This window comes from Chiroxiphia lanceolata, chromosome 20 (genome assembly GCF_009829145.1).
Source record: "Chiroxiphia lanceolata isolate bChiLan1 chromosome 20, bChiLan1.pri, whole genome shotgun sequence".
NCBI lineage: Eukaryota > Metazoa > Chordata > Aves > Passeriformes > Pipridae > Chiroxiphia > Chiroxiphia lanceolata.
In genome coordinates, this window is record NC_045656.1 from 8681848 (window position 1) to 8695631 (window position 13784).

The window sequence follows — 13784 nt, forward strand, 5'->3', positions numbered from 1 at the left end:
TGCGAGTGACCTCCCTGGATCAGATTAAAATATCTCCTGGTGTGTTTCTCTTTCTCTTTTCCAGTAATTGCCCCTCGTTTTTGGCCGCTGCTTTAGCAAGAGCAACCTCAGACGAGGTCCTGCAGAGCGACCTCTCGGCACATTTCCTACCAAAGCACGTGGACAACGCGGACGGGATCATACGTAAGTGCCTCCCTGGGGGGGTCTGGCACTGGCACTGGACACTGGAACACTCTGCAGATAATTCATAGGTTTTTAAGGTCAGCTTTGACTTCAGTGATCCATTTTGTCTGGCCACCTGAATTTCATTAATTCCTCAAATTAGTTCCTCCCACCAGCCAGCTAAACGAAGTTGGACTGGATTTCTGGTAGAGGAATATCCCTCACTGATGTAAAAATATTAATGGAGAATTCCCTACCACTCCTGATACAGGCAGTGACTAATTTCTTAGTTAAAGCTTTCTCATTTTGAAATAACTCCTTCCTTTTAAGTACACCTTCATGGCTGTGTCTGATGGCCCTGAATTTCTTTATCAGCACTTTAGACCATGTGGTTCTGCTGGCAAGTGCTAGTTGTCCTCCCTCATCCTTGGAGCAAAGTCAAATATATGTGGGAAGAGAGAATTTAATTCTGAATTATTTCAGCCAGTGTAGTTTTTACTATGGCTCGAATTTTTTTTTATACAGTTTTAGCAAAAGATAGTATAAAGAGATCTCAGGATTAAAAGGGGAAAAAAAAAATTCCTTTCCCTCATTTATCTTTGTTGGCTAAGAAGATTTTTGCAGCATCCAGCTCAAGGTCATGCACCTCAGGACTCTGCTGGCCTAAATAACCTTGAAAAAATGCTGGGTTGCTCGTTACAACAAAGAACAATGTTTCTCACATGTATTGACAGGAATTCTGTCATTTGATCTTGAAAATACAGTCACTAGACCACTTTGTCCATTCCTTCCTTTTTTGATTAAAAAAAAAAAAAGTGAATTATTCTGGGGATAAGGAGGATCTATAAATCTGGCTCTTCAAAAAGGAAGATTCAGCTGCATTCCCCAGAGGCCTCTGGAAACCTGAGAAACAGAAAAACATGCTCTTGGTTCCCTTTCTGTAGGTATTGCTGCCTCCTCCTGCTGAGCAGGTAAATGGAATAGATTTGTCATTGTTCTGACTGAGCAGCCTTCATTAATTTCAAATTGAGATCTCTGAGATGTGCATAAATATTTGACAGTCTCCAAGGAAATGTTGACTAAGCCTCCACACAGAATATCTAAAGAATTCAACAAAAAAAGAAAAAGAAAAAGGAAATAAAAAAAAAAGCCACCACAAAACCCTCACACCTACAGAAATTGCCACTCAAATATATCTGAGTCTGGAAGACAGATGCAAACGTAGATTGAGATGGGAACAGACTGGAGCAGGCACTAAGAATAGCACTCCAGATGCAGTTTGTTGAGGTGAATTGTCATGATGAAGGTACTTGGAAATCAAATATACCTTTACTGATGCAATGTGAAAAGTTAAATTGAGAAGCCAAAGGGCAGAGGGAGAGAGAGAACATCTTCTGGCCCATAGTAGAGCAAAGGTTTCATACAAACACTGCAATTTCAAATAATATGCCATAAATGATAATTTTTTCGAACAGAACATGAGCTCAAGTGATCACAGAATTAGAGCCACAGAGTGGTTGGGGTTGGAAGGGACCTTAAAGGCCACCCAGTTCCACCCCCTGCCACGGGCAGGGATGCCACTCACCAGGCCAGGTTCCTCCAGGCTCCATCCCACCTGGCCTTGGACACTTCCAGGGATGGGGCAGCCCCAGCACAGCCAGGGCTCCATCAGTGCTTCCCCACCTGGTGATGAAAGGTTTGGCCTGGAAAACCAGAACAAAACTGGGGGAACTGGGCAGGACTGAAGATTTCATTGCAAAACTCCATCCTAGTGAGCCTTCCTAGGGGAGTCCCTTGAGAAACCCGGGTAGGAAGTCAGAGGAGACCTTCCCTCAGTGGTGCCACACAGGGAGACTGTCATGCTTTGAAAGAAAACAGAAGAAACTGCAGCAGGGGATAAAAATGGGAGTTCTACATCTTGAAGTTTTGTGCTCAGAGTTCACTGTGCCCTGATGCTGTTTGTGAAACCAAGCTGAATTCAGCTGGCTGGGTTTTAATATCCACTTCTGTCAGTGTTTCTTATGAACCCAGGAAGATTTTTACTCTGTGTAATACAAGAAGACATTTACCTGATTTGCCTCAAGCTTGAATTTGCCAGAAGACAAAAAAAAAAGAGCAATTTCAAATTTCTTTAGTGGCACATTTCACTCGGAGAATTGCAACGTGACAAATCATGGCACAAACTGTTTTGAGTCCACAAATGTAGGAATGCAAGAATATGGACTTGTTATATTTGGGGTGACTGTGTGTCTTTGGATATCAAGAACAGAATCTGAGTCACAGGCCATGACTGACTCTTGCAGTTGGAGAGGAGCAAGAGAGTTTCCAAGAGAACTGAAGGATGCTGGATTTCTGTTTTGAAAGGTCAGGTGAAGGACCTTTAGTTTTGGGTTGTTGTGTGGAGGTAGATAATCACGTGGAAGTTTGGCATTGTTAAGGAACCACCAAGGAGGCTGGATGGTAGTGACTGTGTGACATGGTGGTGGTATCTAAAATATCTAAAATGTCTAGCAGACATCACAAAGCAAATCACACCATCCCATTCCCCAGCCCTTCCAGGGACTGGGAGATGGGATTACTGCAGCCAAGACACACAGGGATCATTGACTAGTCAGAAACTGGAGTTCCCAGATTAAGGAAAACCTTGGCCATTGGCCTGATGACAAGTCTGTAAATGTGGGTTCTGACCCCTGTTGTTAAACTGTCCGTGTTTTCAAGAGAAGTCATAAAATATGGTACTAAAAATCAGGATCTAATTCCTGGTATTCTTTCTACCCTGATTTTACCCTAAGAGTCAGTCTCTGGGAACAATAGTGCCTGAGCTGGCTTTCCCACCAGCTGTGGTGCAGTGAAGCACTACTTCCAACCTTGGGGACTGTGGAGCAGCAGGAGGGAAATGAGATTCTCCGTGACACAACCGCAGTGAGGGCTGAGTCAGCTCTGGCTCAGGGCAGCAACATCAACAATTGATGAGTAATTTCCAGCTGTGAGGGGGTGGGTTAACCATTGTGGGTTAACCATTGTGGGCCTTTCTGCTGCTTTAACCTCAAGAGCAATTACTGACGATGCCAACACTACACATATCCCCACCGGGAAGGGTGTTGAGGATCTGAGCACGGCCAGTGGGTTCATTCCTGTCCTCCCTCAGAGTGACACTGTGACACTGTGAGGTGGAGCAGCCACGTGACATTCACATGTACCCCAACACGGACCCCACTGCCCTTCATCTCTGCCCAGAAATGGAGGAGCAAGTCTGGGGGCTTCCCTCTGGAAAATATCATTTGGACACGTCAGGCTGTACGTGCCCCCTGTTTAAACACATTACCCAGGAAAGGGTTTCTGGTGGCACTGGTGAGAGCTGGGCGGGTGGTGTGAGGAACTGGTGCCTGTTACTGGTGTGATCAAGAAGCTAAGACTCCTTTTAGTCATGGGTACAGTGTATTTCCAGCTTCATGGCTGCTCAGTAGATTAAACTGGAACCAACTCATAATCAACAGAGCTGGGAATGTATCTCATTCCTAAAGGTCTTGGCTCCCTGGTCACTGTAGCCCACATTTCGTGTAGGCCTAGGTCAGAAATTAGTAAATGCTGCTTTTAGGCTCTTCACAGAATTCCTGTGAACCAAGAGATGCTGTAACACTCCCCTCTCCTCCCTGCGTTTGAGCCCCTCCTCCTCCAGGAATGATTGGCACTCATGGATTGCTGCCTTCAGCTTTGAAGATCTCTGCCTTTGGTGAACTATCATGAACAAAGAGATTTTGATGTGTTCAGCTCTGATTACTTCCTGTTTTCCTGCCCTGAATTTCAGAACAAATGTCAAGTGCCTGAGTTTTCACATTTTAAAATGCCTGTTTCTCAGGAGTGACAGTTCAGCATTTTCCTAAATTTGAGACCTTTATGGTTTTCTCACTTGCTCATGCAGATTTCTTTGACACATCATTGTCAGGAGTATGGAAATAATAAGAAATCTGGAAATAACTGAGGCAGCACCTGCGTTGTGCAATGCTGAAAGTGTGCACTGCCAAAACACCTTGAAGTAATACTGCTAATTTCTGTAGATTGTTTCCACTGTTCTGCCTCGGCTCTGCAGTGAAATGGTGTTTAGAATAGAGAATTGGGTCCCAAACCAATCTCTCATTGTTATGGATGGTGGGTTTTGTACGTGCCATGACAAAGTCCTTGTCAGAGCTGCACCACCCTGGGCAGAGTGGCACGGGGGGATTGGATGCTGAGGGAAGAGAACTTGCTTTTCATTTTTTTCTCATGCTGCAAATGAGCTCCCCAAAGGCACAGGGAAATGTTTAAGTTGAAAAGACAAACAAACAATGAGCTGCTTACTGATGAATGCTGATTGTGGTGAGTTTGGCTTCCCCTTTTCATGCATCAGAGCCCAGAATTTCCCTGCTGACATCCATTTCAACTGCTTGGCTGAAACGGTTTTGTTTCATCTCCGCGATGTATGCAAGGGAAAAAATTTCAATTAGTAACACTCTCAGCCTTTCATTTGTGGTTTGTGCCTTCCCCAGAGATCGAGACAGTGAAGTTGGCCCGCCTGGTTTTTAGCAAACTGCACGAGATCTGCAGCAACTGGGTGAAAGACTTCCCCCTGCAGCCCAAGCCCCACCGCTACTACGAGACGTCCATCCACGCCATCAAGAACATGCGCAGGAAGATGGAGGACAAGCACGTCTGCATCCCTGACTTCAACATGCTCTTCAACCTCGAGGTGAGCACAGACCACCAGGGAGACACATCACATGATAATGGTTTCCATTCTTGGGGAAACTGGGGCATCTTCTGCTGAGGGGATGAAATGGGATGGGCCTGAGCAGGGTTGGCGGTGCGGGGACACACGTGGTGTTGAGTTGGTTCAGTTGGTGTTGGTGTAACCACAGCGTGACAGGCAGTTTCCACAGAGGGTATATACAACAAAACAGCCACTTGCACAGATTTCTGGTGAAATGTCACCTGACTACACAAAGGTTGTACCTGGCCCATCCTGATGCAGCCGCTCCTGCAGTGGCTCAAGGACTGCGCTGCCTTTGTGCAGAAAGCAGCCCTGCTCTTGTGAGTGGGAACTGATGCACTTGTACTACTGTGAGATAAACCAAGGCTGGAGCCTCCACTGGCTGAGGATGCCCAGGTGTGGGAGATCATCACCAGTGGCAAAGACAAAGGGGGTCACCTTACAGTCCATCACTGAAGCCAGGTGACAACCAGGGGTAGGTCTGTTCTGCTTTTCAACCGTCCCCTTGGAAGGAAGAAGCCAAAAGCAAGAATAAGGACAGAAAGTAAAAAACCCCCAAACAGACACAAAACTTACAGGACAATGGGGTGCAGCTCCCACGAGAATCTACCAACATGAAGGTTTAGTGGAACTGGGGTCATTCCACCCCTTTAATTTCCTTATGTGGCCATTGGTCAGACACTCTTGCTCTTCCTTGAGATATAAAACTGGACACTGAGGAATGAAAAATAAAAGAAAGTATCAAGACTTTTACTTTTAGGATCAGATTGCTGCATAATTGCACCTTTATTACATCCTGTCACTTTAATAACCATCTTCTGCCCCATCCACATTCTTACCTTTAAATTATATTAATGCAAACAGAGGCAGATGTTTCCTTTGCCTGTCAATTGTCAGCTTTCTTATTCCAATTTGTGTTGGAGCCCATTACCTAAAAATTACAATGTGCAAATATTCCAGTCATTGAGCTGGCTGTCAAGGTTGAATTGGCACTGTCAGTGGGTTGTGGTGTGTGTGTGAACAGGCACAGGAGTTGCTGTCTCTTGGTACTGCTTTGTTTCTCTGAACAGATAAGAGGAAGCTGAGAAAACTGACTTGAAGATGAGCGATTTTGCTGTATTTGATTTGTGAATGTAATCACAATTATCTGATGAGAGAGCACATACAGGTTGTTTTTTTTTTTTCAAAGACAGGCATCTAAAATGATATGTTTTAGATTTAAGAAACAAAAAGAATGAAAGCAGAGGCTTCACATTTTAACTGTACTGGCATTTTATCCCTGGTGGATTCTAGTCTCAATGCAGACTTCATGCAAACTGTAGTGGATGTTCTTCTCTCCCTGTGGTTTTTGCAGTCACAGAATCTCCTGCACAATTTGATGAGAATGGCACTTCCTATTTGAGTTGTGTGACTGAGTGGTAACAAATGGGACATAAAGGAGCACGGAGAGCCTCACAGAGGTGATTCTGGCAGGGCATTCTTGCAGGTAGTATTCAACAGTAAGGTGGAAGTTTCCCACTGATGCAAGTGAAGATGGTCAGGGTAGTTTGTTTTTCCAGTGGAGACTCTGACTCTAAGTCCAGTTTAATGAGGACACCACAAATCCCAAGTTCAAAGGTTTAGGACAGTCCAGCTGGCTGATTGCATTGCTTTCCCCTGAGGTGTTTCCTCCATGTGTTTCCCTTGGCAGGACCAAGAAGAACAGGCCTATTTCGCGGTGTTTGACGGCCACGGCGGAGTGGATGCTGCCATTTATGCCTCCATCCACCTCCATGTGAACATGGTGCATCAGGAGATGTTCCAGCACGACCCAGCCGAGGCTCTGTGCCGAGCCTTCCGCGTGACCGACGAGCGCTTCGTCCAGAAGGCAGCCAGGGAGGTGAGGGAGGGCCCTGGGCCTGACCCTGAGAGCATCGATCTATAAATTCTGCCTTTGTCAGCTCCCAGCACAGGCCAAGGTCAGACTGGAGCTGCCCATGCACAGTCCATGGAGTTGGTGCCCACTGGTGGGCTCCTCTGTGTCCCATAAAAATGCCACCTTCCACTTCTCTTAGCAGCCAGTTCCTTTAGAAGGATGCTGCTGCCATTGTTTAGTCCTTGGGATGGTTTTTTTCCTCAGGTTTAGTCCTTGGAGTGGGGTGGTTTTTTTCCTCATCTCTACAAGATACATTTTTTTTTGTCTCCAGAAAGCAAGAATAAATGGATAAATGAGTCATAGGCCTCCTAAACTCATGCAAGGGATGAGTTAAGTGCAGGGAACTCGGGCTGCTCATAAATAAACCTCCCTCCAAGTTCAGTGACATGCCTGTGTGTCTGTCAATGACAGGAAGTCAGCCAGGGCAGTCACACAGCAGACACCAGCAGAGCCTGGCTGCTGACAGGCAGTTCCCATTCCAGGGATGTCACGGGGCAAATTCAGTCACTCACATTCAGCCAGGTTGCTCTGGGGAGCTGTTACTGAGCAGTTGTAGCCGTAGGGAAAGCACTGCCTGTTCCTCCCTGGGAATAGGCTCTGTGCTGCACTGTCAACATGTTCTGTCCTCGAGTTAAGCAAGAAAACGCTTTGAAATGGAAATGCATCTTTTTTTCCACCCTGTCCAGAGCCTGCGTTGTGGAACCACCGGGGTGGTGACTTTCATCCGAGGGAATATGCTGCACGTGGCCTGGCTTGGGGACTCCCAGGTTATGCTCGTGAGGAGAGGCCAAGCTGTGGAGCTGATGAAACCCCACAAACCAGACAGAGAGGTGAGAACAGCCTGTTCTAAACACACCTGGGCAGTGTTCCCCACAGGTACCAGCTTGCTGTGAGTGCCGTGCCAGTGTCTCTGCGAGTATGTTCCAGTTATCCCGGTTTGTTTGGGTGTCACTATGGATTTGTGTACAAATCCTTTGTCTCACCTCTGGGGGCCTGCAGCCTCCAGCATGTGTACATGAAAGAACAAATATTTATGGGAGTGTTCAGTGTGTGATGCAGCTCTGTCCAAACAACTCCTGTGTTCCTGTTTAGGACGAGAAGAAGCGCATTGAGGCCCTGGGTGGCTGCGTGGTCTGGTTTGGAGCCTGGAGGGTGAACGGGAGCCTGTCTGTCTCCAGAGCTATTGGTAAGAGAGGGCTTTCATTCCTTTTGGAGACTTGATTTTCTTTACAGCATTTTAATTTTCCAGCTATTTGCTTTTTAACCATAAAATTTTAATTTTCTAGTGATCACAATTTGAAATACAGCTGTAGACCGAGCTGTGAGCAATGACCTCTATTTTTCCCCCTACGGTTTGAGGGAATAATTCCCAAATAATTGCTTTAACTTGGGCTAAGAGTCATTGGCTCCATGCTGAGTTAATAAAGGGCTTCTGGATGCTGTGGCTGCAAACCCACGGTGGTGTCTATGTGTTGTTTTTCCTCAGGGGACGCCGAGCACAAGCCATATATCTGTGGGGATGCAGACTCTGCCTCCACGGTGCTGGATGGCTCTGAAGACTACCTCATTCTGGCCTGTGATGGCTTCTACGACACCGTGAACCCCGACGAGGCAGTCAAGGTGGTAGCTGACCACCTCAAGGAGAACAATGGTGACAGCAGCATGGTAGCACACAAATTGGTGGCGTCTGCCCGGGATGCCGGTTCCAGCGACAACATCACTGTCATCGTGGTCTTTCTCAGGGACATGAATGCGGCCGTCACCGTCAGCGAGGAGTCGGACTGGACAGAGAACTCTTTCCAAGGGGGGCAGGAAGACAACGGGGAAGACAAGGAGAACCATGGAGACTGCAAACGGCCGTGGCCCCAGCACCAGTGCTCAGCACCGGCAGATTTAGGGTACGAAGGACGAGTGGATTCCTTCACCGACAGAACTAGCTTAAGCATAGGGTCCAGCATCAACCTGCTTGATGATCAAGGCTATTTAGACCTGACAAAACCAGAAACTAGTACACCTCAGAGTGCCAAATGTCTGCCACCAGTCCAAGTGTTTAGTCCTGGAATACCAAAGAGTGCAGATTTGATCAGCAGCTTCCCAGCGAAGGGCGAATCCCCAGAGCGTGCCACGGCCTCGGTCTGCGGGCAGAGCCACCCCGGGGAGCACGACGCTCCCCTGAGCTCGGGTGCTGCAGGGCAGGGCTTCTACAGGGTGAAGGGGTTATCCCCCATCTTCTCTGGGCTGGAAGATGAACTGTTCGAATCCTTGGGAAAACGAGCCACGTTCCTCCATGTCCGGCTCTGCAGCGGGAAGAGGCGACGAGCAGCCAGGCTCACACCAAAGTTTCACACCCCGCTCTGGGCTCACGAGCCTTCCCACCTAGAAGGATCCACCCTGCCCTTCCCTATCCGGGGCCGCAGGAGCAGGAGGGCGTGGGCCCGACCCTCCCCCTGGCAGAGGCTGCTCAGTCATAACACTTACAGCGAGAGCATGTTTTTGATGCGAAGACAAAGTAATTGTATACCAGACCCACCCCTCCATCAATGCTGTAAAATGTAACCACCCCCTCGTGTTCCCCCTGTCAGACTCCCAAAGTAGACATTCCCAAAATAAAAACTGGCATCATCAGAGAGCGAAAAGAGGTGGGCATTTCCGAACTGTACTCCAGTCCCCTGCAAAGCTCCAAACCCTGTGTAAATAGACCTAGGAATTAACAAATGTAGTTGTCTCAAATCTCAATAAAGTTTGCTGGTGGTGCCACCCTGAGCAATTCCGCAGCCGCCCGACCACCCGCACACACGAGTGTCCAGCCACATCCACCAGGGAAAGCCAAACAGCCGCTTCACGTGGACAGACTCCGTCAGGGCACAGTCCTCAGACACGCAGAAGGCTGCACCTGCCTGAGGAATGTCTGTGCAGCAATACTTACAGCACGGTCTGGTTCAGAACTGCCAAATTTTTCTAGAGCGGGGGGAAGTTTCCGTAGAGTCGAGGTGTGGGGGGGGTTTCTTGTGTTCTGCTTTCTGTTTGTTCCAGGTGAGCGTTAAGGTGAATTAGGAATCACATCCACTCTTGCAGGTAGACGACTAAAAGCCATACAGGGTTTACCAGGTACCTTAGGAATGGACACACTAAGCTCCTGCTGCTCTGGTCTCAGACTCCTGTTGAGGTACAGACTCATAATTTACCTTTTTTTTTTTTTTTTCCATGTAACATAAAATGCGGAATATGAAGAAAACTTTTCTTATAGTTAAAAAAAAAATCCTGTTTTCCTGTGGCTGGAGGTGCAGTGTAGGGAATTTCATACCTTTCTGGTGCTTTTAGTGGCATTTTTCTTGTTTCTCAGTTTAGGAAACTGTTCTCATTTGAACATGATTGTGCTTAATGCTTTGAGCCAACCTCTTCCCACCCTAACTTCATCTCAGGTCTCAAAAGAACAAATCCGTGGAGAAGTTCAGGACAACCCCCTGTCCCTCCACCTGTCGCACCGGAGATCAACTGGATGAGCTGTTTGGTTTCATTAATGATTTCTAGATGGCAGAGGCATCCTTTAATATCAAATTTCAGCATGAAGGATGGTGGGTGCAGCGCCAGGGCTGCCGTGGGGTGTTGACAGGGTGTGTAGGAACCGATGCTGGGCTGCTGGAGCGATCCAGAGCGGGTGGAAATGCCGAGGATGTGGATGAGCAGGGGCTGTCCTTGGGTGGAATTCACTGCTCTGGGTCCCCCTGGGTCCAGGGGGGGCAGTGAGGAATGTCAGCTGCCCCGGTTTGGCAGGGGCCACCAGCCCCTCCCCGCTCCCCAGGGGACGTTCCACCCTCAGGGAGCCGTTAATTGGGACGTAAATAAGCAGCCGATTCCCATCAGCTCCACTAAGCCCAGATCCTGTTACTGTCCTTTGTTACAGTAAGACTTTTGGAGGAGTATGAATAAAGTCAGTCTTCATAGGCACTTAGTGCACCATTCATATCACTTTAGCAGTAACAATAGCAGTATTAGTGTTTAGCTAGAATTTGCAAAGTATTTTAATATTAAGTAGTCAGGAGATTATTCAACACGACGAGATGGCAAGGCTTGAATTCTGCCAATTTCCGCTGCTTCTATCTTTGATGCACTATTTTAAAAGCAATCTGATGAACAGCAAAAGGCTTTGTGAGCAACCAGGAGTTGGAGTGTGGCTTCAGATTCCTTTGATCTTTTTCAGACTTTGTTTTAATCTTACGGGATCATTGGCTCTTATCTGTCATCTTATTCCGCCTTAGCTGTTGTCGATGTTCTCTTCAGCTGCAGCTCATGTTCCAAGTCAGATTTACCGAGGAAATTAGAGAAACCATGAAATGGTAAAATATGCAACTCTGGGGCATCTCTGTGGTGCCTTTGTTTTAAATTATTCACAGTAATAATGGCTCGTTGGAAGTCCATCTTTAGCTGACTGTCGTGTTCCGGAGAGAAAGGTGGTGTAAGTGCAATTCTTTGTGTGAGTAACTTAAGAGTGAAAACCCATTATGGATGATAAAACTTCTTCCCAGTCTGCAGGAGCAGTTGAAGAGCACTGGACTGCATGTGTGCTGTTTTGGGAAGGATTTAGCTTTTTAGGTGTGGATTCATAAATGATAATTCTGCGACTCATCCCATTTATCCCGCTAGGAGAAAACAACCCACCATCGTAGTTCCAGTGTGGTCAGGTAAAACCATTGTATAGATAGAGCAAGTGTTCATTTCTTCACTAACTGCATATTTATAGAGTAGATAGGAACCATTTGTAAGGTAAGTCCTTTAAAGTTCTATAATATTAAAAGTAGTGGTTATTGGTCTGATTATGCTGCTCTTGATTCTACAACTAGACAAAAAGCAGTGCTTGTGAAATGCAGTGTTTTCTCTTAATGCCACTGGTGATAGGAAGTAGTTCTCTTCAGTTCAAACTCCTGTGCCCTTATTTGCTGCTTGCTGACGTAAGCAATAATCCCTCTCTAACAGTATCTAAGTGTTCTGTATCTCGTACTTTGATTGTCTATCTGGTGACAGTGTAAAACCTTAGGCTAATAGAGAAGTATCTCATTGTATTTATTAACTGTTGATACTGAGATTCAGTCTGTGACCTGTGTTTTGTATTTTTATCGTGTATCTTTAGTGGTGGTGAAATTTGTATAACGAATCTTTCCAATAAAGAGCTGAAGTATCCCTTTCCCGCGTTAACACAACCCCATCCGTTCCGGTTGGTGTGGTCACCGTGGTGGCAGAACCAGGAGGGAGCAGCGAAAACATGACTTTATTTTTTTTTTTTGTGTTTCAGTCTGTGTTGGTTTTGAGGAAGGGGCTCCAGGCTGGTTCTGTCTGAAGCCGCTCCAACCTCGCTCGTAAGCTCTTCACTGTGAGGACTGGCGGGATTCCCGCGATCCCGGTAGTTTCCTGTGTACTTTTCCATGTGCAACTCTGAGGAATGTGTGCGGTGCAGAGAGCAGAATAGCACCAGAGCAGGGAGCTGTTAACCCATTCGATTTGCACTAAAGGTGGGTGGAAACACATGTATATATAACTTTTCTTTACCTAGAAGTGCCATCCATTGTCCTTGCGAGTTCAAACCATCCCGTACCTGAGTTGGGTCGCGTCGTGACGCTGAAGGACAATGTCAAAGCAGACTTTACCTTATGCCACGTTTATGGTGGTGCATCATCGTAGAAACTCCGCCTGTTTTTGGAACACTGTGTGTCGGTGAGACCGTTGTCCCATGGGCAGATGAGGCACAAGGAGTTTGTGTATAGACATGGCTGCTGTAGTTCAGGTCCACTGTCTCCTCCCTGAATCCTCCCGACCCCGGCAAAGCTCTGCGGGAAAGCAAAACGAGAAAGATTGGTCTAAATTAGGGGCTGTTTTAGCACAGTTTACTCCACCAGTCATGCAAACAAAGCCATCCAAGGGGATACTGCAGCTTCGTTCATGGCTGTAATTTAGGGCAATCTTTCTTTAATTCACACCCTCTCTGCAACAGGAACAAAAACTCCCTACCCTTGTATCATGTGCAATAAATAACGAAGCATTAAGGCGACCTCTGGCTCCGATGGCCGTATCCTCCTCCAGCCCTCGCGACTCGGCGACGGCTCCTGCCAGCATTAGAGCTAAAGAGAAACAACCCCACCTGTCAGGGCCTCCCACAACTCCTGGGCAGGGTCTCCTACAACTCCCGTACGTCGCACTCGCCTTGTGTCCGGTTTTTCCTCTCCTTCCCTCTAGAAGACACCTCTGGACAAGAACAGGGGAAGTGGCTGAGCTCACCCCCAGTGCTGCTGCTCGTGGCCAGCCAGGCGTGGTGTCAGCTCCTGGGTGCTCCTGTTGACCTTTCTGTAGTACCTTGTTCATGAAACATGTTCTTTATGAAGTGAATAAATTAAAGCTAATCATGTACCAGTGTTGGGACTTTTCCATTTGCAACCTTGTTCTACAGTTCACCCGCGAGTTTAGTTATAACCATGTATTAGTCATCCATATTTTATTTATGAAAGCTGTTTATACAGGAAAACCTGTTTTACCAATATCTTAATAAAACAGTAATTTAAACCACACTTCAGGCAGTCTGGTTATTTAAGAGCTAACAAAGACAGCAGCCACACTGTGTTCACTGTGGTGAAAGGGGGTTACCTTTGATATCTAACAGGAGCTGGCCCTGTTGAGCTCTGGCTCTATGGGGTTGCCCAGGGCCCATCACAGCCCAGTTCTGCTGTTTGACAGCCCAAAAGACTGTGATGGCACAGTCCAAGTAGATAAATAAGTCTCCCAAGCCCCTTTCCCCACCTCTTCTTTACAAACCAGCTCCAGAAGTAAGTTCTCCATAAGGTGAGCAAATCACCAGCTCCTCTCTGGCCCCTCAAAGGCAGGACACAACCCCTGTGCCTGATCACTCAGTTCCTTCAGTTGGGCCTCTCACCAAGAGCAAACCCTGTGCAAGTGCTGGAGAGGCAGAGCTCT

At 47.0% G+C, this 13784-nt stretch overlaps 1 protein-coding gene across 2 annotated transcripts in view; it reads left to right on the forward strand.

Moving 5' to 3' along the window:
• Positions 1 to 13381, forward strand: part of PPM1E (protein phosphatase, Mg2+/Mn2+ dependent 1E) — a 65260-nt gene extending 51879 nt beyond the window's left edge. Inside the window, exons 2-8 of one of the 2 annotated variants that reach the window (XR_004360412.1) lie at positions 65 to 183; positions 4689 to 4888; positions 6600 to 6788; positions 7511 to 7654; positions 7917 to 8010; positions 8311 to 12331; positions 12811 to 13381. Coding sequence is in view for 1 of the 2 variants with exons in the window: in XM_032707259.1 (XP_032563150.1) it covers positions 65 to 183; positions 4689 to 4888; positions 6600 to 6788; positions 7511 to 7654; positions 7917 to 8010; positions 8311 to 9380 (1816 nt within the window). In the remaining variant the exon portion in view is untranslated. Of the gene's footprint in view, positions 1 to 64; positions 184 to 4688; positions 4889 to 6599; positions 6789 to 7510; positions 7655 to 7916; positions 8011 to 8310 lie in introns of both variants that reach the window. The other variant, XM_032707259.1, reaches the window with a different exon arrangement.
• The last annotated feature ends 403 nt before the right edge of the window (positions 13382 to 13784 follow it).